The sequence below is a fragment of the Leopardus geoffroyi genome, chromosome B3 (genome assembly GCF_018350155.1).
Source record: "Leopardus geoffroyi isolate Oge1 chromosome B3, O.geoffroyi_Oge1_pat1.0, whole genome shotgun sequence".
Taxonomy (NCBI): Eukaryota; Metazoa; Chordata; class Mammalia; order Carnivora; family Felidae; genus Leopardus; species Leopardus geoffroyi.
In genome coordinates, this window is record NC_059337.1 from 34,831,977 (window position 1) to 34,858,272 (window position 26,296).

Here is a 26,296-nt window from a genome sequence, read left to right on the forward strand (position 1 = left end):
ATGATGTGCATAAAAAATGACTTGGAAAATTTGCTAAAAATGTTTACACATTGGGGATTGTTCTTCCAGCTTTCCTTGTATGCTTGGCAGGCATGTCCACATCTTTAGTCATACTTACATACATACATACACACATACATATTATTTCACTTGTTCATTCATTCATTTATTCACCAAACATTTACTGAAAGCCCACTATATATAGGGCACTGTGCTAAGGATTTGGGCATAGGCAACTAACTCATCTGTATTGATAAAAACAGTCAGTATAGAGATCATGGACATGTGTCGAATATATCAAAACTTTCCTCACTTTCATTGGCCTCTAGTCCCAGAAATAGAACTGCTCTAATCATACTCTGGAATTAATTTAATAAACACATGAAATATAATTTCTAAAATTAGAAATATAATTTCTAATTTCTAAACCTCAACTTCTCATTAAACAAATAGGTTTATTTGCCAAGCTTACTATGTGTCAGGTATTATGATAGGCACTGGGGATATAAAGATCAATTAAGATGTACTTGCCCTTACCATATATGAAAGACCCACAGCTAACATCATCCTCAAGGGGAAAAACTAAGAGCTTTCCCCCTAAGGTCAGGAGCACCACAGGGATATCCACCCGCACCACCATGGTTCAACGTAGTACTAGAAGTCCTAGCCTCAGCAATCAGACAATAAAAAGAAATAAAAGACATCCACACTTGCAAGGAGGAAGGCAAACTTTCACTCATCCCAGTGACATGATACTCTACATGGAAAACACAAAAGACTCCACCAAAAAACTGCTAGAGCTGATACATGAATTCAGCAAAGTCACAGGATATAAAATCCATGTACAGAAATCAGTTGCATTTCTACACACCAATAAATAAGCAGCAGAAAGAGAAATCAAGGAATTGATCCCATTTACAATTAAACCAAAAACCATAAGATACCTAGGAATAAACCTAACCAAAGAGGTAAAAGATCTGTACACTGAAAATTATAGATAGCTTATGAAAGAAATTAAAGATGACACAAACAAATGGAGAAACATTCCATGCTTATGGATTAGAAGAACAAATATTATTAAGATGTCTATACAGCCCAAAGCAATCTACACATTCAATGCAACCCCTGTCAAAATTACACCAGCATTCTTCATCACAGAGCTAGAACAAACAATTCTAAAACTTGTATGGAACCAGAAAAAGACTATGAATAGCCAAAGTAATGCTGAAAAAGAAAACCAAAGCAGGAAGCATCACAAATCCGGACTTCAAGCTATATTACAAAGCTGTAAGCATCAAGACAGTATGGTACCAGCACAAAAACAGACACAAAAATCAATGCAACAGAACAGAGAACCCAGAAATGGACCCACAAATGTATGGCCAACTAATCTTTGACAAAGCAGGAAAGAATATCAAATGGAAAAAAAGACAGTCTCTTCAGCAAATGGTGCTGGAAAAACTGGACAGCAACATGCAGAAAAATGAAACTGGACCACATCTTCCACAAGACATAAAAATAAATTCAAAACGGATGACAGACCTAAATGTGAGACAGGAAACTATCAAAATCATACAGGAGAAAACAGGCAGCAACCTCTTTAAACTCAGCTGCAGCAACTTCTTACTAGACATGTCTCCAGAGGCAAGAGAAACAAAAGCAAAAAATGAACTATTGGGACCTCATCAAAATAGAAAGCTTCTGCACAGCAAAGGAAACAATCAACAAAACTAAAAAGCAACCAACAGAACGGGAGAAGGTATTTGCAAAAGACATATCAGATAAAGGGTTAGCATTCAAAATCTATGAAGAACATATCAAACTCAACACCCAAAAAGCAAATAACCCAGTGAAGAAATGAGCAGAAGACATGAATAGACACTTTTCCAAAGAAGGCATCCAGAAGGCCAACCGACACATGAAACGATGCTCAACATCACTCATCATCAGAGAAATACAAATCAAAACTACAGTGAGGTATCACCTCACACCTGTCAGAATGGCTAAAATGAACAACTCAGGAAACAACAGATGTTGGTGAGGATGCAGAGAAAGGGGAACACTTTTGCACTGTTGGTGGAAATGCAAACTGGTGCAGCCACTCTGGAAAACAGTATGGAGGTTCATCAAAAAATTAAAAATAGAATTACCCTATGACCCAGCAATTATACTACTATGTATTTATCCTAAGGATACAAAAATGCTGACTTGAAAGGTACAATGCACCCCAATGTTTATAGCATTGTTATCAATAATAGGCAAACCATGGAAAGAGCCAAATGTCCATCGACTGGTTAATGGAAAAAGAAGATGTATACATATATACAATGAAATATTAGTCAGCAATCAAAAAGAATGAAATTTTGCCATTTGCAACAACATGGATGGAACTAGAGTGTATTATGCTAAGTAAAATAAGTCAGTCAGAGAAAGACAAATATCATATGATTTCACTCATATGTGGAATTTAAGAAATACAGATGAACATAGGGGAAGGGACAGAAAAATAAGATAAAAACAGGGAAGCAAACCATAAGAAACTCTTAAGTACAGAGAAAAAAGTGAGCGTTGCTGGTAGGGTGCTGGGTGGGGTACTGGGTTAAATGGGTGATGGACATTAAGGAGTGTACTTGTTGGGATGAGCACGGTGTGTTATATGTAAGTAATGAATCACCGAATTCTATTCCTGAAATCAATATTACACTATATGTTAACTAACTTGGATTTAAATTTTAAAAAATGAAAGAAGAAAAAGAGAAGACAAAAATCATGATTTCACTAATATGTGGAATTTAATAAACACAACAAACATAGGGAAGGAAAAATAAGATAAAAACAGAGAGGGAAAGGGGCACCTGGGTGGGTCAGTCGGTTAAGCATCCAACTTTGGCTTAGGTCATGATCTCACAGTTTGTGAGCTCAAGGGCTGCATTGGGCTCTGTGCTGAAAGCTCTGAGTCTGCTTCAGATTCTGTGTCCCCCTCTCTCTCTGCCCCTCCCCTGCTCATGCTCTGTCTCTATCTCTCAAAAAAAAAATAAATGTTAAAAAAATTAGAAAAAAAACCAGAGATGGAGACAAACCATAAGAGACTCTTAAATACAGAGAACAAACTGAGTGTTTCTGGAGGGGAGGTTGGTGGGGGATGGGCTCAATGGGTGATGGGCATTAAGGAGGGCACTTGTGGGGATGAGCACTGGGTGTTATACGGCAGTGATGAATCACTGGGTTCTACTCCTGAAACCGATACTACACTGTATGTTAACTAACTTGAGTTTAAAGAAATAAATTTTTTAAAAAGACTAAGAAAAAAAAAAAGACTTATTAGTCTTTAAAGAGCTCCCAGTATGAATGGTGGGTAAAGAACAAGACAAATATATACATTAATTGTAATACAATGTACTTATTTTCATATAATGAGTATTTAAAAGATATGCTATGAGAATACAAAAGAAGGAATTATTCTAGTAGGGAGAAGTAACATTTGAACGGGTCCTTGAAAGATGAATAGTAGAATTTCACCAGAAATAGAAGGAGGGAGCACACACAGGTAAGAAAAACTAAATGAAGAAAGGCATAGAAGCCTAATTATATATAACATATTCAGGTAAGAAATTTTGATAAGGCTACAACACTGAAACATATTGGAGTCATAGCTGAAGATGAATCTGAAAAGTCAGATTTTATCAACAGAGGTTGAGGAGCAGAAAAAGTAATAAAATAGCAAAACAGAAAGGTAATAGGACCATATTCGATGCATATTTTTGAGCCCCTCCAATGTGACACGTATGGAGCTAGGTGCTGGTGCCACAAAGACGAGCAAGACATTTCTCGATCCTCAAGGATCTACCTCAGACCAGTAAGTTGGTCAACCTTGTGGAAGATGTAGCAGAGAGAGGCTGAATGGAGGGAGAATAGTAGGAAAACCAGTGCAATAGTGTTGACTAGATCATATAAGGGCATAACAAAAAGGAGGGCATGGTGCCCTGGAAATGGAATTGGCAAGAAGGCCAGACAGACCTTAGTTCAAATCCTAGGTCTGCCATTGGCAAACAGATGATTTGGGGGGCAGGTTATATAGTTTCTTTGTAGTTGCAGTTCCTAATGTGTAAATGGTGATTACAATACATATTTTTTCAAAGTTGTTAGAGACTAGAAATCTTCTAAATCCTATCTAATGCTTAGTTCAATACATTATAGTGATTATTATTAATAAAAGAAGAGAACATAGATATAACAGATGTTTAAGAGAAAATAAAAGTAGAACTTAGTGACTGATTACAGGCAATAAGGAGAAGAATGAGTAAATGTGACTCAAATTTTTAGAGTAGATGACTGGATCAAGTGGGCTAGTGTTCTACCCCTGTCTAGTCTGAATTAGCACTCTGAGAAGTGTGGCATTTTTCTGCGAAGGATCCATGTTTTAAAATTTGTTTTCCCATGAAGCCCAATACATTTCCATGTGTATTTCCCCCTTCAAATATTATTTATAGAACAGCAGGCAGTCTGCCATCAAATAGGAATTCTCTTCAAGACCTTCACACTCACGTGGTTAATTACATGTATAAATGCTTATTTAATCAACTTGATCTTTCTATGAGTCAGAAAAGGCATATTGTATGCCTTCTTGATTAGTATAGGACTCTAAGAAATGAGAGTGTAATTAACTTAATGCAATAAAGCAATGAGTCCCTAAAAGCCAGGCTAAATAAAGAATATACTCTTAAATGCCTGAATGGGCAAAAAAGGGCAATATTTCAGAGGATTATGGAGTTTTTTGGTTTGTTTAAAAAAATCTTTAGGCTTTCTATAACAGGCTAGAACAGAAAGACTTAAAATATTTCGGAAGATTCTTTTCCCAATGAAAAAGTGGTGCTGATTCCTATAATAATGTATTTTATGAATTTCTATTACAACATTCATAGGTGTAGAAATTCATTTTATGCATTATATTTTATTATGGTAGTGTTGGCTAAAGTACCACAGTATTCATAGACAGGAAATGACCAAAAATAAACCAGCTTCACTGTATGCATCCAATGTAAGCAAAGAAAACATTACACCAAGTACTTTCCCATTTCTGGCACGGAAAAGAAACCTGCAATATGTCATTTTACTATAGAGCTGTCCCAAGTACAGTGAAACAGTGAAATCATTAATGGGATATACCAAAGTTTTACGGAATTTCTTCTCTTTATGTGCCTGTAATTTTTTCATGGATACTTGTTTCCAGGCATTTAGTTACACACCCATAAGCCAAAGGTCACAGAAACTCTAACACAAGAATTAGCCACTTTTCTGGCATTATGAAATACTAAAGACTATAAATGGGATTGTTAAAAATGGAAAAACTTATGTAGCATTAAAAAACAAATTGGAACCCTAAGGAAGGGACTCTCTGACCCTCTAGCTTTCTACCGTCAGAAAGAGCCAGGCTTATATCATTCCAGAAAGATGAAATTAAATTATATTTTTAAAGACTTACAGAGAATATAGTAACACAACTTCTAAAATGTAAAACATTTTACTGTGTACTTTCAGATAAACCAGCACAAAGACTGGACACATGTGTTTGAAATCTCCCTCTAAAAGCCCATTAAAGCAGTTGAACTGGTGTAAACCCACAACAAGTACAATAGTTGGGGGGAGGGGGAGGGACAATCTGCTGTAGGAAGTTTCAGGAAAACTTCTGGAAACTGTAAAGAATGTTGAGTGACGAAGAAAAACAAAAAAAGTCATTGCTTCGAATACATACAAACTGGAGACAAGGACAAAGATGTAGGCCAAACTGCTCAGAAGGCTCTGGAAAGGAAAGAACAGTAGATATGATAGAAGATGGGTGTAGAAGTAAGACTGAAGATCTGTAAAGGGATCCTACCACCTACTTCTCTCACTGCCTATAAAACAGTCAGGCTGAGCGGCATCACAGATGAGTGGGAAAAGGAAAGAATTCTCATTAAATAGGAGTTGGGCAATTGGCTATTCCCATATGGGAAAAACAAACAAATCGGGCCTCTGTCTCAAACTTAAAAAATCAATCCCAAGTGTAATAAAAACTAAAATACGAAGGGCCAAATTTTCAGCTTTAGGAAGACAAAATGGGAGAATATTTATATAATCTCAGTGTAGTAAAGGATATCTTTCCTTAAACACAATCCAAATGGGTAAACCACAAAAGAAAAGGTACATAAGTTGGTATCTTCCAAAATACAAATGTTGTTTAAAGGCAAAGACATATCTGAGATTGCTTGGGGGGAAGCAAAGAGTGAAAAGAAGGCCCAGGACCAAAATCTGGGTAACTCTACCATTTACAGGTTGAGAGGACAGAAGTACTTGAGGATATTAGAAAGACACATAAGGCTAGAAAAGGCTACTAGTAATATGATGTAAAATAATAAATTGTAAACAATGGCCCAAAAGGAAATATTAAGACTGAATTAGGTCCGGAAGATAGCAGGCTTCAAGAAGAATAAATTCTACTCACCAGATAAGTGAGAAATTCAAAGAAATTTGAATGTAGTAAAGGCAGCACAAATTTCTTCATTTAGTAAACAATAATAAATAAATGAATAAATAAATAATAAATAATAAATAAACAAACAAATAAATAAATAAATAAAAGATAGAAAATCAGAAACTCCAGATAAAAACAAACTATGTATGGGGCGCCTGGGTGGCTCAGTCAGTTAAGCGTCCGACTTCGGCTCAGGTCATGATCTCGTGGTCCGTGACTTCGAGCCCTGCGTCGGGCTCTGTGCTGACCGCTCGGAGCCTGGAGCCCGTTTCAGATTCTGTATCTCCCTCTCTCTCTGACCCTCCCCTGTTCATGCTCTGTCTCTCTCTGTCTCAAAAATAAATAAACGTTAAAAAAAATAAAAAAAAAAACAACTAGGTAAGAAGGCATGGCTCAAATGTGAGGCAAACTAAAGTGCGGCATGGCTTTGAACACATTTTTAAGTGTGATGAAGCGGAGGACGATTTGCATTTGATGCTAAGATTATTTTCCTTGAATGGTTTAGGAAGCAGAAAATGAGATTTACAGTACACTACTTAATGCTCAAGTAAAAAATAGTTACATAATCGCAGAAATGTAAACACTGCTTACTAGTTTTCAATCCTTTTTATTGAAATTTTTAATTGTTTATTTATTTTTGAGGGAGGGGGAGAGAGAGAGACAGACAGACAGTGGGGGGATGGGCAGAGAGAGAGAGGGAGAGACAGAATCCAAAGCAGGCTCCAGGACCTGAGCTGTCAGCACAAAGCCCCATGCAGGGTTTGAACTCACAAGCTGTGAGATCATGACCTGAGTCAAAGTTGGATGCTTAACCACCTGAGCCACCCAGGTGCCCCTACTAGTGTTCAATCTTTAGAAGCTACCAATTGACAATGTTGTGGTTATAGAACAGACGCAAATAATTTTAATATTAAAATGTAAAAGCACAGCTCATAGTATATAGCAAAATTGTGGTTCCCAAATGAGAGAAAATGGTAGAATAGGGAACTCCAAAACTGCATTCCTCCACAAAAGTAACAAATATGCTAGCGAAAACTTTCAGAATCAACTCTTTCAGAACTCTGGAATCTAAAAGAAAAAAACATTACAACAACCAGGGAAATGCATACTGAAGAAGAAACATGCCGAATTTCTGTATGAGAGTTCTGTGCATTTTAACTTACACTGTTAACATCCCCTACTCCCTAGCTCAGTGGTGGTTTGAAGACAGCAGCCCATATTCTTTGTGCAGGTTGCTGGTACTAGAAAAAGTAACACATGCTTACTCTCAAAGAGCTGTGGTCATGCGTTTGACATGTCTGGTGGGTCCCAGCTAAATAGCCTGCCTTTGTTTCACGTGCCTCAGAGTTTCCCCTGGGCACAGGTGGCTTCGTGCGTGGCATTTGTCAAAAGCATTTAATGCAAAAATGTTTTAGGTGTTGCCCCGTGGGACAAAAAAAATACAGCCAAAACCTTAAGACAAAAAGAGGCTGGGGAAGAAGATAGTTGGGGGAATGAGGACTTGGTTAAGTTCTTGTGCATTTCAGGGAATGAGAAGACCCTAAACAATCATCTCCAATTGTTAAAAGAAAAAGACAAAGGAAGAATCTAGAAATAGCAAGAGAGAAATGACTAAGTGACTGGTCCTGTTCAAGGGATCCTCAGGGACCCTCAATAAGATTAACAGCCAGTTTCCCATCAGAAGCCATGGAGGGCAGAAGGCAATGGGATGACATATTTAAAGTGCCGAAAGAAAAAGCTTTCAACCAAGAATTCTATATCCAGAAAAACTGTACTTGAAATGAAGAGAGAAATTATGACATTCTCAGATAAAATCTGTGCTTACTGCTAGTACACTTGCCCTACAAAAAAAAGCTAAGGTAGCCACTTAGATTGAAATAAAAGGACACTAGGTAGTTACTCAAAGCCAAATAAAGAATATCAGGAAAGGTAATTACATAGGTAAATATAAAAGCCAGTATAACTGTATTTTCAACTGGTACCTCTTCTTTTCCTCTATATGATTTAATAGACAAATGCATAAAATAATAATTATAAATCTATGTTAACGTGCACATAGTATATAAAGATGAAATTTGTGATAATAAGAACATACACAGAGTGAAGCCATATAGGAGCAAAATTTTTATCTATTATTGCAACTATACTGGTATTAATGCAACCTAAATTGTTACCACAAGTGAGTGAGCTGAATCCTTGTCTATTATGGCCAAAAGTCTATCTAAATTTTTTTTAATGTTTATGTTTGAAAGAAAGAGAGAGAGAGAGAGAGCAGGGGAGGGGCAGAGAGAGAGGGAAAGAACAGAATCAGAAGCAGGCTCCAGGCTCTGAGCTGTCAGCAGAGAGCCCAATATGGGGCTCAAACTTATGAACCGTGAGATCATAACCTAAGCCAAAGCCAGATGCTTAATCAACTGAGCCACCCAGGCGCCCCACAAAAGTCTATCTAAACTTTATAAATCGAGAAAGCATAATATACATTTAGAGATTTGGTAGAAAAGGAGTTAGCAAGGTATTATTTAAAACAAAACACAAACAAAAACAGCAGCCACATAGGTAAAAGGAAAGTCAGGTGAATGTGCTATCAGGAAAGTGAATGCAAAGGGCCCTTCAAGATGAAGAGTGTCAACTATGTCAAATGGTGTGGAGAGCTCAAGTATAAAACAAAGACTTCAATTTCAAACAGTTAATCTGGATACTCTGGTTAAGAGCTCCTGGTGTAGGGGTGTCTGGGTGGCTCAGTTGGTTAAGTGTCCAACTCAATTTCAGCTCAGGCCATGATCTCAGGGTTTGTGAGATTGAGCCCCATGTTGGGCTCTGTGCTGACAGTGTGCTGGGATTCTCTCTCTCCTCTCTCTCTGCTGTCCCCCACCCCCCACCACCTTGTGCGTGCTTTCTCTGTCTCTCTCTCAAAATAAATAAACAAACTTAAAAAAAAGCCTCTGGTATATACATATACAAGGTATAATCAGCTTTCAGAAATATTTCTATCTTTCAGATGCAAGAGATTTTACATGAATCACACAACTGCCAACTGAATTGAAGAAATTATCATTAACCATTGTATAAGTTACAAGTAATTTTACGTTAAAGTTTCACCAATAATTCACTATGTTCAGAGTTTTACTTTTCTGACTTCAAATATCATCGGTGTCTCCTTGACTTCACAGTGTTTAAGTTCTTAAAAGGATCAGACCGAGAAAATGGTGTCTCCGTGGCACTTTGAACTTACATCGGTAAAATACAAATCTTTTGCCAGAAATCGTGGATCCCTTTCCAATGATTCATTACTGCTCTCCACATCCTCTCCACTGAACCCATACATCACTTTTCCCATCTCTCCCAAACTCTTCCTTTGTACTTCTTGCTTAAAAGGTCTCTCTGACTTTGTGGAACTTTTAATAAAAATTCTGAAACTCTTGGCAGTAAGTATAAGGCATAACAATTTTCACTAACAGATACTTCCTCTTTCTCTTGGAACTCATTGCTTGTTTTTGAGGCCATAAAAGTGAAGACTCTATACTTTTAAATGATTTTAGAGGATCACAGAACGTTTGGCCATAAGCTGCCTAAAAAGTTCAAAGCGTTGGGAAAATCATATTAGCAGTCTGGGATTCACCTGTCAGAGATAGTTTTGCCAGGTAAAAGAGCAAGTTAATAAACAAAGACATTTCTGCACTCGCTGTAGACGCCAACACCAATAAAACGTGAACAGTGAATGGTTTAACAAGAGCATAGGATGCATGACTCAGACTGGAAGGAGATAAGGCTGATCACTGCTGAATGCATTGACCCCTTGTTCCATATCTAGTTCTACCATCAACTGCAATATGTTCAATAATAGCTTCAACTGATCTCCCTCTGGTGACCTTCACTTCTCCTCTTCTCCAACGACCCACTCCCATGGCCACGATAGTGGCCTCCAAATTGCTCTGAATGTTGTCATTACTTAGATATGTCCTGCCTTTAAAATCTTCAACTTCAACATCTTAACCCTGACCATAAACTCCCACTATCTGAGCTCACTATTAACCCTCTTACTTCCTAGGCTTCTCATCTTCAACTTCATTTAGACTTCTGGTCTCAGAAATACTAAAGTTTCTCCTAATCTGTAGGCAACCTTCTATTTTTTAATTCTTTAAAAGTCTAGCCCAGACCATATGACCCATCATTTTTCCTTTTATCATTATACTTGAATTTTTTATTATTTACCTTTGATCCTTTATCTCCTTATTCTTTATCAAACACACAGCTTCTCTACTGTTATACCTACCTACTCTGTGCTCCTGGAATACTCATTCAACAATTCTGACTATAGTTGCTACAATTTCATAGTCTCTAAGCTCATTTAGTTCTTCAGAATTTTCCTTCAATCTTTCAACACTTCCCTAATTAGCTCCCTCCGGATACCAAACAAGACCTGGAAAAATGGAGATAGATATACCGTGATTTTTAAAGTGATGATTTATTATCTTAAGAATGTCAATACCAGGGGCGCCTGGGTGGCGCAGTCGGTTAGGCGTCCGACTTCAGCCAGGTCACGATCTCGCGGTCCGTGAGTTCGAGCCCCGCGTCGGGCTCTGGGCTGATGGCTCAGAGCCTGGAGCCTGTTTCCGATTCTGTGTCTCCCTCTCTCTCTGCCCCTCCCCCATTCATGCTCTGTCTCTCTCTGTCCCAAAAATAAATAAACGTTGAAAAAAAAAATTAAAAAAAAAAAAAAAGAATGTCAATACCTCTGAAATTAATACCTTAAATGTCATTTGAATATGATTCTTAACGTTTCTGTTTAGATGAATAATTTTTCACTGAAGTATAATCAACATACAATGTTAGTCGTAGATTAAATGATTTTAAAGTTCATATGGAAGAACAAGTATGGGAGAATTAAAACTCTGAATAGTGAAAGATTTCCCCTACATAGATATTAAAATGTACTAAAAAACTACTATCATCAAAATAGTTCTGATTATTAACACAGATAAACAGATAAGTGAAATGGAATAGGAAGTTCAGAAATATTTCCAAATATTTACAGGAACTTAATGTAAGAGGCAAATGGCATTCTCATTAAAAAAGAGAATACCTTAATTAAGCAATGCTATGATCAATTAACCAACTGAAATAAAATCAGGTTAGACTCTCACCTAACACTACATATGAAAATAAAGTTGATGTAGAAAGGACTTTTAAAACCTTATTAAAATTTTCGAATACAATGTGTAAGATTATTTGGATAAACTTGGATCTAGGAAACCATCTTAAGGAAGATAGGAAAGAAAAATTTTTTTAAAAAGAGCCATCAGAAATAAACTGACTTGTGTAGTGTATGTCATAAATCTAAAGTTTTAACTTTATAAAATGTTATAGTTCTGACCAAGTAAAAGAATATTACGTAAAGCTCTAGGGCAATATAAGAAGGATATATATTTGTTTTATAAATTGTCACTTGATTAAAATTGCTATTCTTATTGCTTTATTTTGCTAGCTGAAAGGGCTGAGAGGCTCTGCGTGTGGATATGATACCCACGTGAGCTAAAGTAAGTACACGGATCAATATAAATTAATCCTATAACTAACATTTTTGAAGTATATTTGTCTAAATATATGTCACACTCTTTAACTCCGGAAAACTTCCAAAATGTTAGTCTAATGCCTCTTAAATTATTTTCTTCATGGCATTCTTTGTGTATGAAAAAGTTTATAGAATATGACCTGAAAACTCAAAAGAAAAGCTACATCACATTCAGTTTGAAGTGTGCTTCGTAATTTGGTTAAGGTCATTAGGTAATAGAGCTTCATCAAATGAAATGAAATTGGTACGCATTCTATCTTTGACTTTTAGGCTTTATTTTTAAGTTACACATAATATATTTTTAAAATTATAAATAAACTATAAAAATAAATACGCTTTATATCCCTCACATTTACTTGATTCCAATATGCTTTCTTAAGAGGAAGAGAAATATGTAAAATCTACATAATGTACTCAGATTTGCTCACAAACCAGGGGATATGTAATTATGTGGCACCTATGTCACAGAAAAAAAGAGGCTGTAAGGCACTGGGATAGATCGATATTATAGAACACAACTGGAGTAATTATTCAGATTTTATGCCAAAATTGCTTAATACTATTAGTTAGGAGTAAGGTCTTGTGCTGGCTGCTGGGTCAAGACCATCAGCAATCGGAATCAGGATTCTTTTCCTCTTCAAGTTATACTCTAGTAGGGAAGACAGGAAAGAACTAATTACCCACTAGTTATTTAATCATGGTTATGTAAGTGCTGAGAAGGGGGGAGTGCACAGTACTGAGAGAGATAAGAGGCGTATCTGATCTAGTCTAGTCTCCAGGGGGTAGTTAGGGAAGGCTTTCCGGGTGAGGTTTAACTTTAAAACTGGCAGGCTGGCATTAGCCAGGGCAGGGGGAGGGAAGCAGGGCAGGGAAGTAGTGGCAGGGGACAACACAGCTGTTTGTAGCAGCAAGGCTCTGAGATGGGAAGCAACCATCTGAAAGGCCCTGACGCACCGTCAAATTAGTGTCCATTGGTGAGGGATGAAATAGGTGAGGTGGGTAAAGGGCCTCCTAGGCTACATTAAGTAATCTGGGGTTTCTTTCCCATGAAAAATAGGAAAGTACTGAAGAGTGTGTGTGTGTGTGTGTGTGTGTGTGTGTGTGTGTGTGTGTGTGTGTGTTTTAATTAGGGGTCAGTTTATATTTTCAGTATTTCTACCTTCACTTTTAAATTTAAGCTTCTAGGGGCGCCTGGGTGGCTCAGTCAGCTGAGCGTCCGACTTCGGCTCAGGTCATGATCTCACAGTTCGTGGGTTCGAGCCCCGCGTTGGGCTCTGTGCTGACAGCTCGGAACCTGGAGCCTGCCTTGGATTCTGTCCCCCTCTCTCTCTGCCCCTCCCCTGCTCACGTTCTGTCTCTCTCTCTCTCTCTCTCAAAAATAAATAAATGTAAAAATAAATAAATTTAAATTTCTAATCTTAGTAGGCTTTCTTAAGATAACTATTTTTAAATAGTTATATGTGAAATAGTTCCCCATTTCTGCTCCAAACTCAGTTCCCCAAAGACACTAGTACCTGGAAAGAATACCATTCATACCCTGTTTCCTCTGGAAATGCAGAGACGACGGCGCTTCCATGGAGCTGAGAGGGGTCCTGAGAAGGAGAGTCAGAAACTTTTGTATCTTGATTTGTAGCAATGTTGGGTGTTCGATGCTGTTGCAAGTCCCACTTTCGAGCTACGTTGTTAATTGTTAACCTTTTCTTCTCCTATGAAGAAGTTTATTGTGACAAGAATTATATAAAGCAATTTTTGCAGCAGGCGAGTATCCCTGAAGCAAGTTGTCTGTACTACTTATCACATTTTTTAAAGGAGTCTTACTCCTTATACGTAGCTGCAAATAGGCTCCTAAAAGTACGGCGGCCTTATTTACCCTGTGCATTCAAACATCTCAACCGTGGTCTGTCATCCTTAAAGAGAAAAAATTACTCACAAACAATAATTACTCCCGTTGGAGATACGAAAATTAGCTACCTGAAAGTTTAATTTGACAGAAGTTTTTATACTTGTTATCTGAGATTTTGATTGGACAGAAATTTATATGCCTCTGTGTTTCAACGTGGCGAGAAGAAACCTAATAATATTTTAATTTTCCTACCTAATAATTCAGACTACTACGATGCAATAATCTTGGTTGAGAGGTGGGGAGAAGAAGGGGGATTGGTCAATGTTCCAAGCTTCACAGCATGAATTACAATGTCTGAAAATGAAGAAGTACATAAAGACCACTAAAAGAAATTGTACTAGGTTGAAATATTTCTAGGTAACCAGTACCATCCCAGAGGAATAGGAAAGAAGTAATTCAGTATCTGCAATGGATGTCTTAGTAGAGTGGTTTTCATACTTTACCTAGCGTGCCTCAAACCACCTGGAGAACTTCTTAACCCACCAACTGCGGGTTCTCACGCCTTTCAGATTTAGTGTGTTTGAGGTGGGGCTTGAGAATTTGCATTTCTAAAAGCTCCCAGCTGTTGTTAAGGCTACTGATCCGGAAGGAAAATGTGCCAGGTTGCAATGTTTCTACTCAGCTTGTATTAAGTTGATAAAGAAAATAATCACTACGCTGGTAAAGTCTCCATTATCAAAAGTTAACATTTTTAAATGGCATGTCGATATGGTCAGAGTGCTAAAAGTAGACACTTCCCCTTTCCTCTTTACTGAGAGCACGCTCATCCAGTCAGCTGTGCGATACTGACTTCTCACCTGCTGCCTCTGGAGTCGGTGAGGGCTGTTAGGAAAATTCTTTGCCCATTTCCTCAGGGAATATGTACATGTAGAATAATACATTTTTGGTTCCATCTCTTTGCCTGTATTTGGAGATCTAAAATTTTAGCATGGAAAAATGGCACTGGGTAGGAATGAAAACTGATAACAAAGCTTAATTAAAACTAAACTTTTTAGAAGTTCTGTGTTTAAAAATGTTTTTAGCATGGGTTCTTTGTTGCATGGCATTTCAAGTTTGTCTATATCGTTAAATGGGTTATGCTTAATATGTGTATACTTCTGAGACTTTGGGGCATTTTATGTGTATCCCCCTTGTCTAAAGCAAGTAGGAATCTGCTATTCTACTGTCAAAAATTTTTTTTTCCAAATCTATATTAACGGCATCCTACCCTAAGGAATTCTATTTCAGTTATTCATGGATAACTGATACAACCCAATTCTTAATCTAAGTAGTGTCATTTTTACTCAGTATCAAGCTACTTTGAAAGAGCCAGGGGTAGTGAGTTAATAATGGCAGATGGCTGTCACGCTGGCTCCATGCATTTGGTTTCCTGGCTGACTGGTAGTTGGTGGAAAGAAATATTCTTAATGAGGCAGATATAGCTATGTTTAGAAAAGAGACACACAATATCTTTATACCACTAAGTATGTTAACAAATTTATAAGATACCCTGAAAATACAAACACTTTCCTATACCTATCCCAAAGTTAAAGTTCCCTTATTTGGATTATTGAAATTAGATCAACACCAGGTTGACTAAAAGAATGGATGACTAAGAGTACTGGGGCCAGGAAGAGGAAGACATATTTTAAAACAGGAGTGCAGTCTGGGGTCAGGTGGAGGTCACTGGCTGGCCAGGGGGCCACATAAGGGCTCTGGGTGTCTGGTGCAAGAGAAAAAGCAAGAGAAAGGCCAGAGATTCTGCAAGGCAGAAGAGGGGGTCCCCAAGGAAAATCTTCTGCTCGAAGATCATGGATGCATTTGGCATATCAGTTATAGACATGTCTCTACAGCTAGACAGCAATACATTGCCAAGTCCGTGTTAAGGTGGCAATTATTTTAGAAGATTCCAAATTTCAGCTTTTGTCACTTGAGTCTATTCTTCATAATCCAAGCAATTCCACACCAGTATATCCTGTAACCATCACTCCCATTTATTTCCAAGGTTGCAAAGAAAACAGAAAGATAGAAAAGCAACGAGGCAGAAGATACGTGTCAATGAACTCTTCTGGTCCCTTCATAACCACCCACCCACTTTTAACGATCAATAGGGGTTGTCGCATAAACAACAGCCAGCAAATGCTGAGGGTCTTTGGTACTGTGATCTCAAATCTGAGCTAGGGCTAGAATCCAGATCTCTGGATTTCCCATGCTTTTCCTCTAATTAAAAAATTTTAAAGCTAAATAACTCTCATAATTAAAGGGTCCTATTTAGTGACTTCAAGCGAAGCATTCTTTTTTTTTTTTAAGTTTTTATAAAAATTTCCCAAACGTGTAAAAACCACATTGGCTAAATATTTAATGGCACATTTCCAAAAATGCCAACAGTGGAAAGCATCTGAATTGGGTATATAAGAAAAACATTTTAGTGCAAAGGTGGAGTCAAGTGCAATTTGTTGCCTCAACTTGTAAGTTGTAAGGCTCAACGTACAATGGTGCCTTTAAAAGCTAAATCGCCAATGGAGCTTCTTTGTTTTTCTTCCTTGCCATGCTCCAGTGCTCAAACAAAAATGTACTTTTGGTCCGAGAGCTTTATTTATTTACTTATGTATTTTTATTCATTTATTAATTCTTTCACTTATGTATCTGAAAGCAGCAGCTGTACAATAGGAAATATAGTTGATCCTTGAGCAACATAGGGGTTGGGTTAGGAGAGCTGAAAATCTGCATAGAACTTTGGACTCCTCAAAAACGTAACTACTAATAGCCTACTATTGGCTGGAAACCTTCCTGATAACATAAACAGTTGATTAACAGATACTCTGTATGTTATATGTGTTATATACTGTATTCATACAATAAAGTAAGTTAGAGAAAATAAAATGTTATTAAGAAAATCATAAGGAATAGAAAATCCATTTACAGTACCGTATTGTATTTATTGAAAAAAATACATGTAATAAGTGCACATGTGTGGTTCAAACTCATATTGTTCAAGAATCAACTCTGCTACTTTTTGTTAATGAACTATTCCAAAAGTTTACCCATAGTATCATCTGGCAATGCTAAATCTTGCTCCTACACATTGAAAAAATATTGCCTACAACTATATTTCCTATAAACCAAAGTGTCTTTTTGGCCCACCCTTAGAAATATTCCAAAATAGTTAAGACTAATATCCTATTGGCTAAAATCAGTATGACAGAGATGTCAAGAGAGGGCTTAGGTACATCTAATTAATGGGATGAGGGGAAACATAAAAGTTGGGGAGGTGTCAGGAGGTTAGAAACAACAGCAAGTGAGAAAATTGTAGCACAATGGGTAAGAGTTCTAAATACTTTTGAAGTAGTAGGCTTGAGCCAAGAGGGTTGGGACCAAGTTGGTTTTCTTTTTTGTGAATTTCGGAGTAGTTTTCATAGAGTAAGACATATTGATTCAAGCATACCCCTTGATCGTTTTTGACAAATGCATACACCTGTGTAACCCATACCCCTATCGAGACCCACATTTCCATTGCCCCAATAAGTTCCCTTGTTTCCTAAGTTTATTTTGTACAACTTTGTATCCCTACTAGTCATTTTTTGAATTCTAAACGGCATTTTCATTTTTAAAAAGAAAAGCACCCGCATTAGACAAGACTGAGTAATGATAACCAGAGTGATATCTTTAATTTTAGAAGAGGATGAGCATGATCCAGGCTGCAAACTGTAAGCTGTCTTCATTCATCATACTTCTGTGATGCGAATGTAAAATATTTTAAGAGGAAGCATTTTACTTAAGGAAAATTTATCTGATATGCTAAATTATCTAAATCTAGTTTAAAACAAATTTTAATTCCTAAATTCTCAAAATCTTTACCACCTCTACAGAAGAGAGGCTAGTAGAGAAAGTTTTTAAATGTAAGAAGCAATTATCACAAAAGAAACCCATGTATCAGAGCTCATTAAAATAGCTCAGTAAAGACAGTGGTCTATTACACTGGCTTCTGAAATGAAGCCCACATGGCAGGGACACACAGGGTGATGCACTGGTGTGGAAAACAACTGTAGCTTGTGCTCTATTTTCCATCTCTTCCTTTTAAAATGTCTAGCTTTTGCATGCGTTTTATACTGTACATTATGTTGCAATTCAGAAGCACAGGTTTATTTATAGGTAACTGCTAAAAGTTTTCAGGGTAAGTGTTAAAAACATTCTACTGATAGGAATGAAAACTTTACCAAATGTGGAAACTGCTCTTTCAGCTGACTAGCTAGCTAGTTTCGGCATAGGTGAGCGTGCGGGCACACACATGCATGCACTCGTTCGAGAAAGTACCTTCAGCAAGGATTGTTTATGACTTTCCCGCTTCTTCTCTTCCTCTTTTTTGGCTACAACAGATGCCATACGCCTTTCTTCTTCCTAAAAGAAAAAGTGTTGACAAGTGTTATGAAGTACTTAACCTTTATTTCTTGGGTTCGGCAAGCCTGGTTCTCTTTGTGAGAAGCGTACGACTTGCTCGTAGAAAAATGTCTCATTTTCTGCTTCCTTCCCAATTGTAAAAAAAACTATGTTCTTAACTCTACTCCCAATTGTTGATGTGAGTTGAGCCTAGCTAATACACGAAAGAAAACAGAATGAAAAGAGCAAGAAGAAAGGGGGAGCAGGTTTACATAGTTTTTTCTCAAGAGCCATGCACTACAGTTTCACATAGAAAGACTTAAAATCTTTCTACTATGAAGATAAAAATGACAAGCATTACACTTCTCACAACTTTTATTTGATCTATGGATGTAAATCAGAGCTTTTTAAATAATAAAACGAGTGTGAAACCTTTTAAAACTCTCCATATTAAATATTAATAAAATTATTCTCCATTAATACATTACTTTTACTTTCTTTAAGTTGATTTGGCCAGTCTAATTTCTTAAATTCTAAAAACTACAAAATAACATTATGGTTTAGAAAAAATTTTAAAAATCGGCCACAATTCCAACATGGTAAATCACATCTTGTCATTTCTGTGTCACCTTATAATATTCACTATATTATATGTATACACAATGTGGGTCATGGTTTTTTTCCCCCTAAAGATTATCACATTTTGCAAATTATAGCCATGTAACTTTAAATTTTAGTATCAAAAGATTTGCAGGTGTTCAAGATGATGTCACAATTTGAGAAAACAATTCCTTCTGAAAAGACAAGCTTGAAAATATCTTCAGAGATAAAAACTACAAAAAGTAAGTTAGCACATTTGAAGAACTCTTTCAGAAATGAAAACATATAGAAAAAATCCAGTGGAAGGGAGTTGAAGAGCAAATTGTACACAGCTAAAGGGAATCGGCAACTGGAAAACAGGTCAGAAAAATTTTTCCCATATACCTTCATAGAACCGTATCTTCCCCCACAATAGGACTTAACCAGTTCCATTTTAATTATTTCTGCTACTCTCTCTCTCCTGTCCTACCCCAAAAGCTCTTTGAAGGTATGGACCATGTCAGCTCCTGACACAGTCAGGATAGCCAATAAACATATATTTGAAGAATTAATTATTAAATCTACATCTTCATAGATCTGTTCAATAATTTCCTAAAACCAGGACCACTAAATCAAATGGAAGACACCTTTTTCTAGGGCTCTTGATATGTTGACAAACTGCCCTCCACAAATGTAGTATTGATTTCCACCCCTACCAGAAGTCGGTGTGTGATTTAAAACATGACAGATAGTCACAAGAGCTGTTGACCAAGTATTCCTGTGTCTCTCCATGTCCAGGCCATACTATATGATAGCAATTCTTGTCCCTTGAAAGTTAGGTGCGGTTATGTGACCTCCTTTGACCAATGTCATATGAACAAAATTAACATGTGTTTACTTCTGGAGGAAGATTTCAAAGATCGTGAATGGCATAGCTGTTCTCTCTCTCACCTCTGCTATCGGATCTGTAAAGCTCCACATGGTGGGTACTTTGAAGGCCTTGGTGCTGGCTGGAACGAGGACAACACAGAGCAAAGTTCCCAGACCACATACTATGGGCATACAGGCAGTATGAGCATGAAATAAACTTTGTTGCTTTAATCCACTGAGGTCAGAGAAGTTGTTACTACAGTATAATCTAGCCTATCCTGATCAGTACATATATTGTGTTAGAAGTAAGGAAGGTCAAAGAGGCCATGAAAATGTATTCTGGGGGGGTGAGCCATTATAAATACTTCTGAAAAGAAAGAAAAGACCTAGACTAAAGAAGTATATAAAAAATGCACAAAGAAAAATTATCACGGAGCTAAAAAGAAAACCAGAAATGCATCCATTGGAACACTCTAATTTTAGAAATGAAGAACTGAATATTCTGAGAAGGTTAGTAATTTATACAAGGTCACATGGCTAGTGACAAAGTCAGGATCAGGATCAGAAGCCATGTCTTGTGAGAAATGGAATTTGTAGTATTTTTTATAATAAGAACACATTTAAATGTATTTTACTGATTTTAGAAAGATATAAAAGCTATTAAAGTTCAGTAGTAATCTGCTATATGGTTTAATTGTTTTAAAGGGAATGGAAATTGAATGTGACTTTTGGTGAATTTGAAGTCTTTTACAATATGGAAAATAGTTATTCTTGGTGTTTGAAGGCTGAATAGTGGTTATGAGGAGAAATATAGTGAATAGGAAATTCAGAAGCTCGATTCCTAGCTTCCCCAAATAGCTGGATTAACAATTAAACTCTTTGGTTGAGTAAATACTGATTTGGAACCTATTAAGTATAACCTATTTCAGAACAAACTTTTTAAAAGAGCAAACTATATTGATGTTCAATTGTTGATTCATCTATAAAATGTGAACTAGAAACAGATTGGTAATTCAAAGAGCCAATTTCAAACAGTACTGGAAACTGTATGGATCACGTATTACACATACTTAACAGATGATTTCATCAGATTTTCAAAAAGAATTTGAGCTTCTATTAAAGGCAGTAGGACTTTAAAAGGAAGGCTAAACCTAAGAAAACTGGATACATGCCAAATCAACTCAAATATTGAGTGTTTTAAGGAATTTATACATCTGATGACTATATTTCAGCCCAAATAATTATAGAGTAACTAAACTTGGAAACCAAAATAAACCTCTAATTGTAAAGATAAGCTATAAATCTGTTGGTAAGAAGGAAAAAACTGTAAAATTCTGGCATCTTCATGATAATAGTTCAATGTCTGGGATCAAAGCCATATCCTTTCTATAGCAAAGGAAAAGGATCTATCTGGGACCAAAAAATATATACTTTTTTCCTTACTTCAGTCTGTCATGAAGATAAAATATAGAAATGACTTCAAATTAATTAAGAAGTACTGTGATTTAATAGGTGTTTGATAACTTAGATTATACTCTGTTAGCAGACTATTAAGGCTCTAAACAATGCATATTTTATATGAGAAGTTTTGCTCCAATAAATAACAGTGGTCCTAATATAGGCAGTAATTTATTATGTGGAATTTAGAAAAATACGTGGCAATGTGGGTTTTTAACCATATACTTTAGAATAGTTAGTTATAAAAGACATTACACTTCCTTGACTCCAACAAATATTAAAACAGACTTTAAAATCAGAGTTTTTGTCTACAAGAGATATTTTTCATTTAAACAACCTTTTTCTTAACAGAGAAAACTGATTTTTCTAGGTCATAGTTAATGTCAGAGTGAAGGCTGCAAGCCAGGTCACTTGACTTCTCTTGGCCCAAGGATATTAGCTCTTAAATATTAGGGGGGAGGGGAGGCAGAATAGGCTAGGTTATGCTGCCGTAACAACTTCAAAAGTTATAGGAGCTTAAGACAAAAGCTTACTTCTTTTTTTTTTTTTAAGTTTATTTATTTTGAGACAGAGAGAGCATGCAGGGGAGGGGAAGAGAGAAAGGGAGAGAGAGAATCTCAAGCAGGCTCTGCACTGCCAGCACAGAGTCCCACGCAGGGCTCGAGCTCACAAACTGTGAGATCATGACCTGAGCTGAAATCAAGAGTCAGAAGCTTAACTGGCTGAGTCACCCAGGTGCCCAGACAAAAGCTTACTTCTTTTTTTTTTTTTTTTTTAACGTTTATTTATTTTTGGGACAGAGAGAGACAGAGCATGAATGGGGGAGGGGCAGAGAGAGAGGGAGACACAGAATCGGAAACAGGCTCCAGGCTCTGAGCCATCAGCCCAGAGCCCGACGCGGGGCTCGAACGCACGGACCGCGAGATCGTGACCTGGCTGAAGTCGGATGCTTAACCGACTGCGCCACCCAGGCGCCCCCAAAAGCTTACTTCTTGATGGTTCAAAGAACACTACAACTGCCCTCCATGTACTGCCTAAGTATTTCTGGGTGCTGTGATCTGATGGCATCTTCAACTCAATACATGCGTCCACAATGACCACCACAGGAGAAAAGCAGTGAAAATCATACATCGGCTTTTAAATGCTTCTGCCTGAAAATTATATACATTACTTCTGCTCACACTTCATTGGCCAAAGCAAGTTGCACAACCACACCTAAGTTGAAGGGGAATGCTTCCACCTGCCAAAAAGAGGAGGAGAATCAGAACGTATTGGCGAGCGTCAGTAATGGCTACCAAAACAGAAAATTCACTTCTGTCTCAGATAAAGCTGTTCCAATTCTTGGAGAGCAAACTGTAAACAAGGTCATATGAAGCCAATAAACGTGGGTCTGAAGTGAAAACTTTAGCAATTATGAAGTCGTGTCTGTTTCAGAATTCTGAGAATAGTGCCTGTGTTAGAAAAACACTGCCTTAGAAATTAAAAGGAGAAAATTCTGCCTCCTAGAATTGTCTATACGATTGTCCTTGTTCTAGGCCCCCAAAATGTGTCTATTCTCTTTTTTTATGGACAGTTGTGAAAATATTTGAAGACCACTGTAATATCTTCCTTATGGCTCCCCTCTGTCAATGAGTTGTGCCAGGTTTTCTGGACATACTCTAGTTCGTTGTCACCCCCTAAAACTAATAGTTCAGGTGAAATCTGATCATTAAAGAAAAAATGGGGACTACTGTCTCCGTTTTTCTGAATTGTTTCTATAAATGATATTGTTTTAAACCATATTTACTTCTTTTTTTTTTTTTTAATTTTTTTTTTTTTTTTTTTTTTAACCATATTTACTTCTAATGATCACATCTCACAAGCAACTCAATTTGCTGAGTCTCATCTCACGTAACTCTGCATTTGTGCTGGGGATTATTTGTTGTTATGGAGTAAAGTCCAGGATTTTCAATTTATCTATTTTTGTCTTGCTAAATTATGCTTATTTTTCTACACTAGAGGTCAGCAAATTTTTTCTGGAAAGAGCCAAATAGTAAATATTTCAGGCTTCGTGAGCCACGTGAGATCTCTATCGTGCATGGTTTTTATTTTTTTAAAAATGCAATGCTTTAAAAAAAAATCTATAAACCATTTCTTAGCCCGAGACCTGCTCAGAAATAGTCTGCAGAATAGATTTGGCCCACAGGCTGTTGTTTGCCAAACCCTGTTCTAGATTATTGAGCTACTTTGGGATTGTGATTCGATTGACCAGTATATCAGGATCTCCAAGTTCTCTAGTTCCTGTCAATTATATACTTTCTCAGAAAAACAGCAATATTCTCATCTAGTCATTAACAAAAATATTGAATCAGGGGTGCCTGGGCGACTCAGTGGGTTGGGTGTCCAACTTCAGCTCAGGTCATGATCTCGTGGCTCATGGGTTCGAGTCTCTGTGTTGAGCGCTGTGCTGACAGCTCAGAGCCTGGAGCCTGCTTTGAATTGTGTCTCCCTCTCTTTCCGCCGCTCCCCTGCTCACATTCTGTCTCTCTCTCCCTCTCAAAAATACATAAACATTTAAAAAATATTTATATATTGAATCGAAAGGGCCTGAGGAAAAAGCCTCAAGGCACACCAGTACAGATTCTTCTATAGGCTGGCCTTAATCCACTGCTTCCTGTGTTGTAGGGACGCTGGAATAGCAAATTCACTTGACTGTGCTGTCGTCATACAACTTACTCAAAGCAATACCATAAAAGACTTTGTCAAAAGCTTGGCTGAAATAGCAAAACACTGGAACACTTCTCGGAGACAGCCGATTTACAATATCTGAAATAGAAAATTAATTTGTCTGGCATGAATTGTTTTTAGCGAATCACTGCTGCCTCCTAGTGATCAATGCCTTTAGTACTGACAACTCCTCCAATAATCCAATTTAGATTTCCTTCGTATTCAACATCAAGTTTACTGTCACAATTTGTGAAATTTATATTCTTTCCCTTTATGATAAAAAGACAGATCAGTTCATCCTACCGTGCAGCTGCTTTACTATTCTACACTGTTTCTTTCAAAGAAAGAAAGATTCTTTCTAGTAATTATTTATTCACTATATTTATTCAGTTCTGTAGATCAAGGACTGACAAACTCCAGCCCACAGACCAAATCCAGCCTGTCACCTATTTTTGTAGATAAAGTTTTATTGGAACAGAGGCATGCTCATTCATTTATGTAATGTCTATGCCTTCTTTCACACTACAATGAGTTTCGTAGTGTTCAGCAGAGACTATATAGCTCCCAAAGCCTGAAATATTTACTATCAGATCCTTTCCAGATAGCTTGCTCTAGATCAAGCTTATCTATTCACCTATCCAAGGCTTTACTTTCTTCCTATTAATATTTATTTCTACTCTTAACAGACTATAAGCCATTCTTCTTGACAGAGATAACAAAAGCAAAATAGGACCTGAGGCCATCAACTCACATTATGTCTCCTGACCTCATATTATCTTATGCCATTCTTCTGGGTCAGACCCCCGGAAGCTCTCACTGTAACTAATCTCCCTGTTTCTCATCCCACCCATCCTATCCTTCCCAATTCATCCCCTGGGCTGCTACCAAGGCAGACCCTCTTTTTAATAGGCAATTGTAATTTAACCACTTTAAATTCTTCAAGAGCTTCCTGTTATGTCCAGAAACAAAAGAAGCTAATCTCTTTCTTGTGATATAAAATGCCCTTCATAGCCTACCGCTTGCCTGTGAGACACCCTTTGCTCCTGCTACTCTCCTCCACATACACTCAGTGCTCAGCCATGTTGAACTGCTTTCAATCCCTCACATGTCTCTGCATTATGCATGCCTCCACCCTCCCTGCACACTCTCCACAGATACATCCTCTTCTTCTTGACCACTCTCCAAGCCCACATCAAGTATCTTCTCCTTTGGAAGAAAGGAGACACAAGGGTCTCTGGCAGACACAAGGGTGCTTTATCCTCCAATATTATTGTGCTGTGTGTGTGTGTGTGTGTGTGTGTGTGTGTGTGTGTGCGCACATATACATATCTATCAACCTATCTTTTCTAGCTTGGCATTTTGCATTATAACCTGTCTTCACTATGATGGGGTTTTGGAATGGTGGTGGGGTCTGGAGCCAAAGGCCAAGAAAGATTTCTTGAGATGTCTTTGGTGCAAAAAGATTATTTTATTAAAGCACAGGTCCTTTCCCGTGGGGTGGGGAGGGGTGGAAAGGAGGGATAACAAAGGGGCATTGGGAAACTTTTCTGGGTGGTGAATTATTAATAAGCTTAGCTGTGGTGATATTTCACAGGTGATATACATGTTGAAATTTATCAACCTGTATAGTTAATATGTACAATTAATTTTATGCCAATTATACCTCAAAGAAAGCTTTTAGTAAGACATTAATTTTTTTTTATTTCTCAAATTAAACCATGAAGGAGGAGATGTACAAGGATTGCTGCTCTGTATTTAGCAGAACAGTTGGCCCTGCTCCCATCCCAGGTGATTTTCTCTCATTTCCTCACCAGGCAAACACAACCCACGGGAATGCACAAAGACAATGATTATATATAGCATTATTCTCCTTTATTTCAGGCATGAAAGTAGATAAATTTCACTCAGTCAGGACTTTATTGCATACTACTACATTCTCAGCATTGTGTGAGATAGAGAAGGAAAGGAAATAAACATGTATATAGCCCATCTGTATATATCGAGCAAGGAGAAGAATGGCTTCTGTCCTTAAGGATTGTATACATTAGTTGGGTAGGCAAGACTGACAGAAATTCACTATGAGAAACATAATATATAATTAAGTACTAATTTATACAAATGAGTTAGCATCATTTCATACCCCAAACATCTCAATCTCACCAGGAAGAGCAATTGTAAGTACCAAAGATGCTCAATTAAGAAACACATGGAGATAAGGGTAAAAGTATGAAACAGTGTTCGCAGGATAGATCTGAAGAAACTAAGGACAAAGAACCTCATCTCCATGCTGGAACAAAGACAGGCAGAGCCCTAGAAGACCCCTGGAATGCACGAATTCATC

At 37.3% G+C, this 26,296-nt stretch overlaps 1 protein-coding gene across 5 annotated transcripts in view; it reads right to left on the reverse strand.

Moving 5' to 3' along the window:
- LRRC49 (leucine rich repeat containing 49) overlaps window positions 1–26,296 on the reverse strand; it is a 148,324-nt gene that overhangs the window by 32,944 nt on the left and 89,084 nt on the right. For all 5 annotated transcript variants that reach the window (XM_045449234.1, XM_045449233.1, XM_045449235.1 and 2 more), the window contains 2 exons: window positions 18,280–18,363; window positions 13,620–13,789 (listed from right to left, as the gene is read on the reverse strand). In XM_045449234.1, coding sequence (XP_045305190.1) covers window positions 13,620–13,789; window positions 18,280–18,363 — 254 coding nt within the window. The remainder of the gene's footprint in view (window positions 1–13,619; window positions 13,790–18,279; window positions 18,364–26,296) is intronic.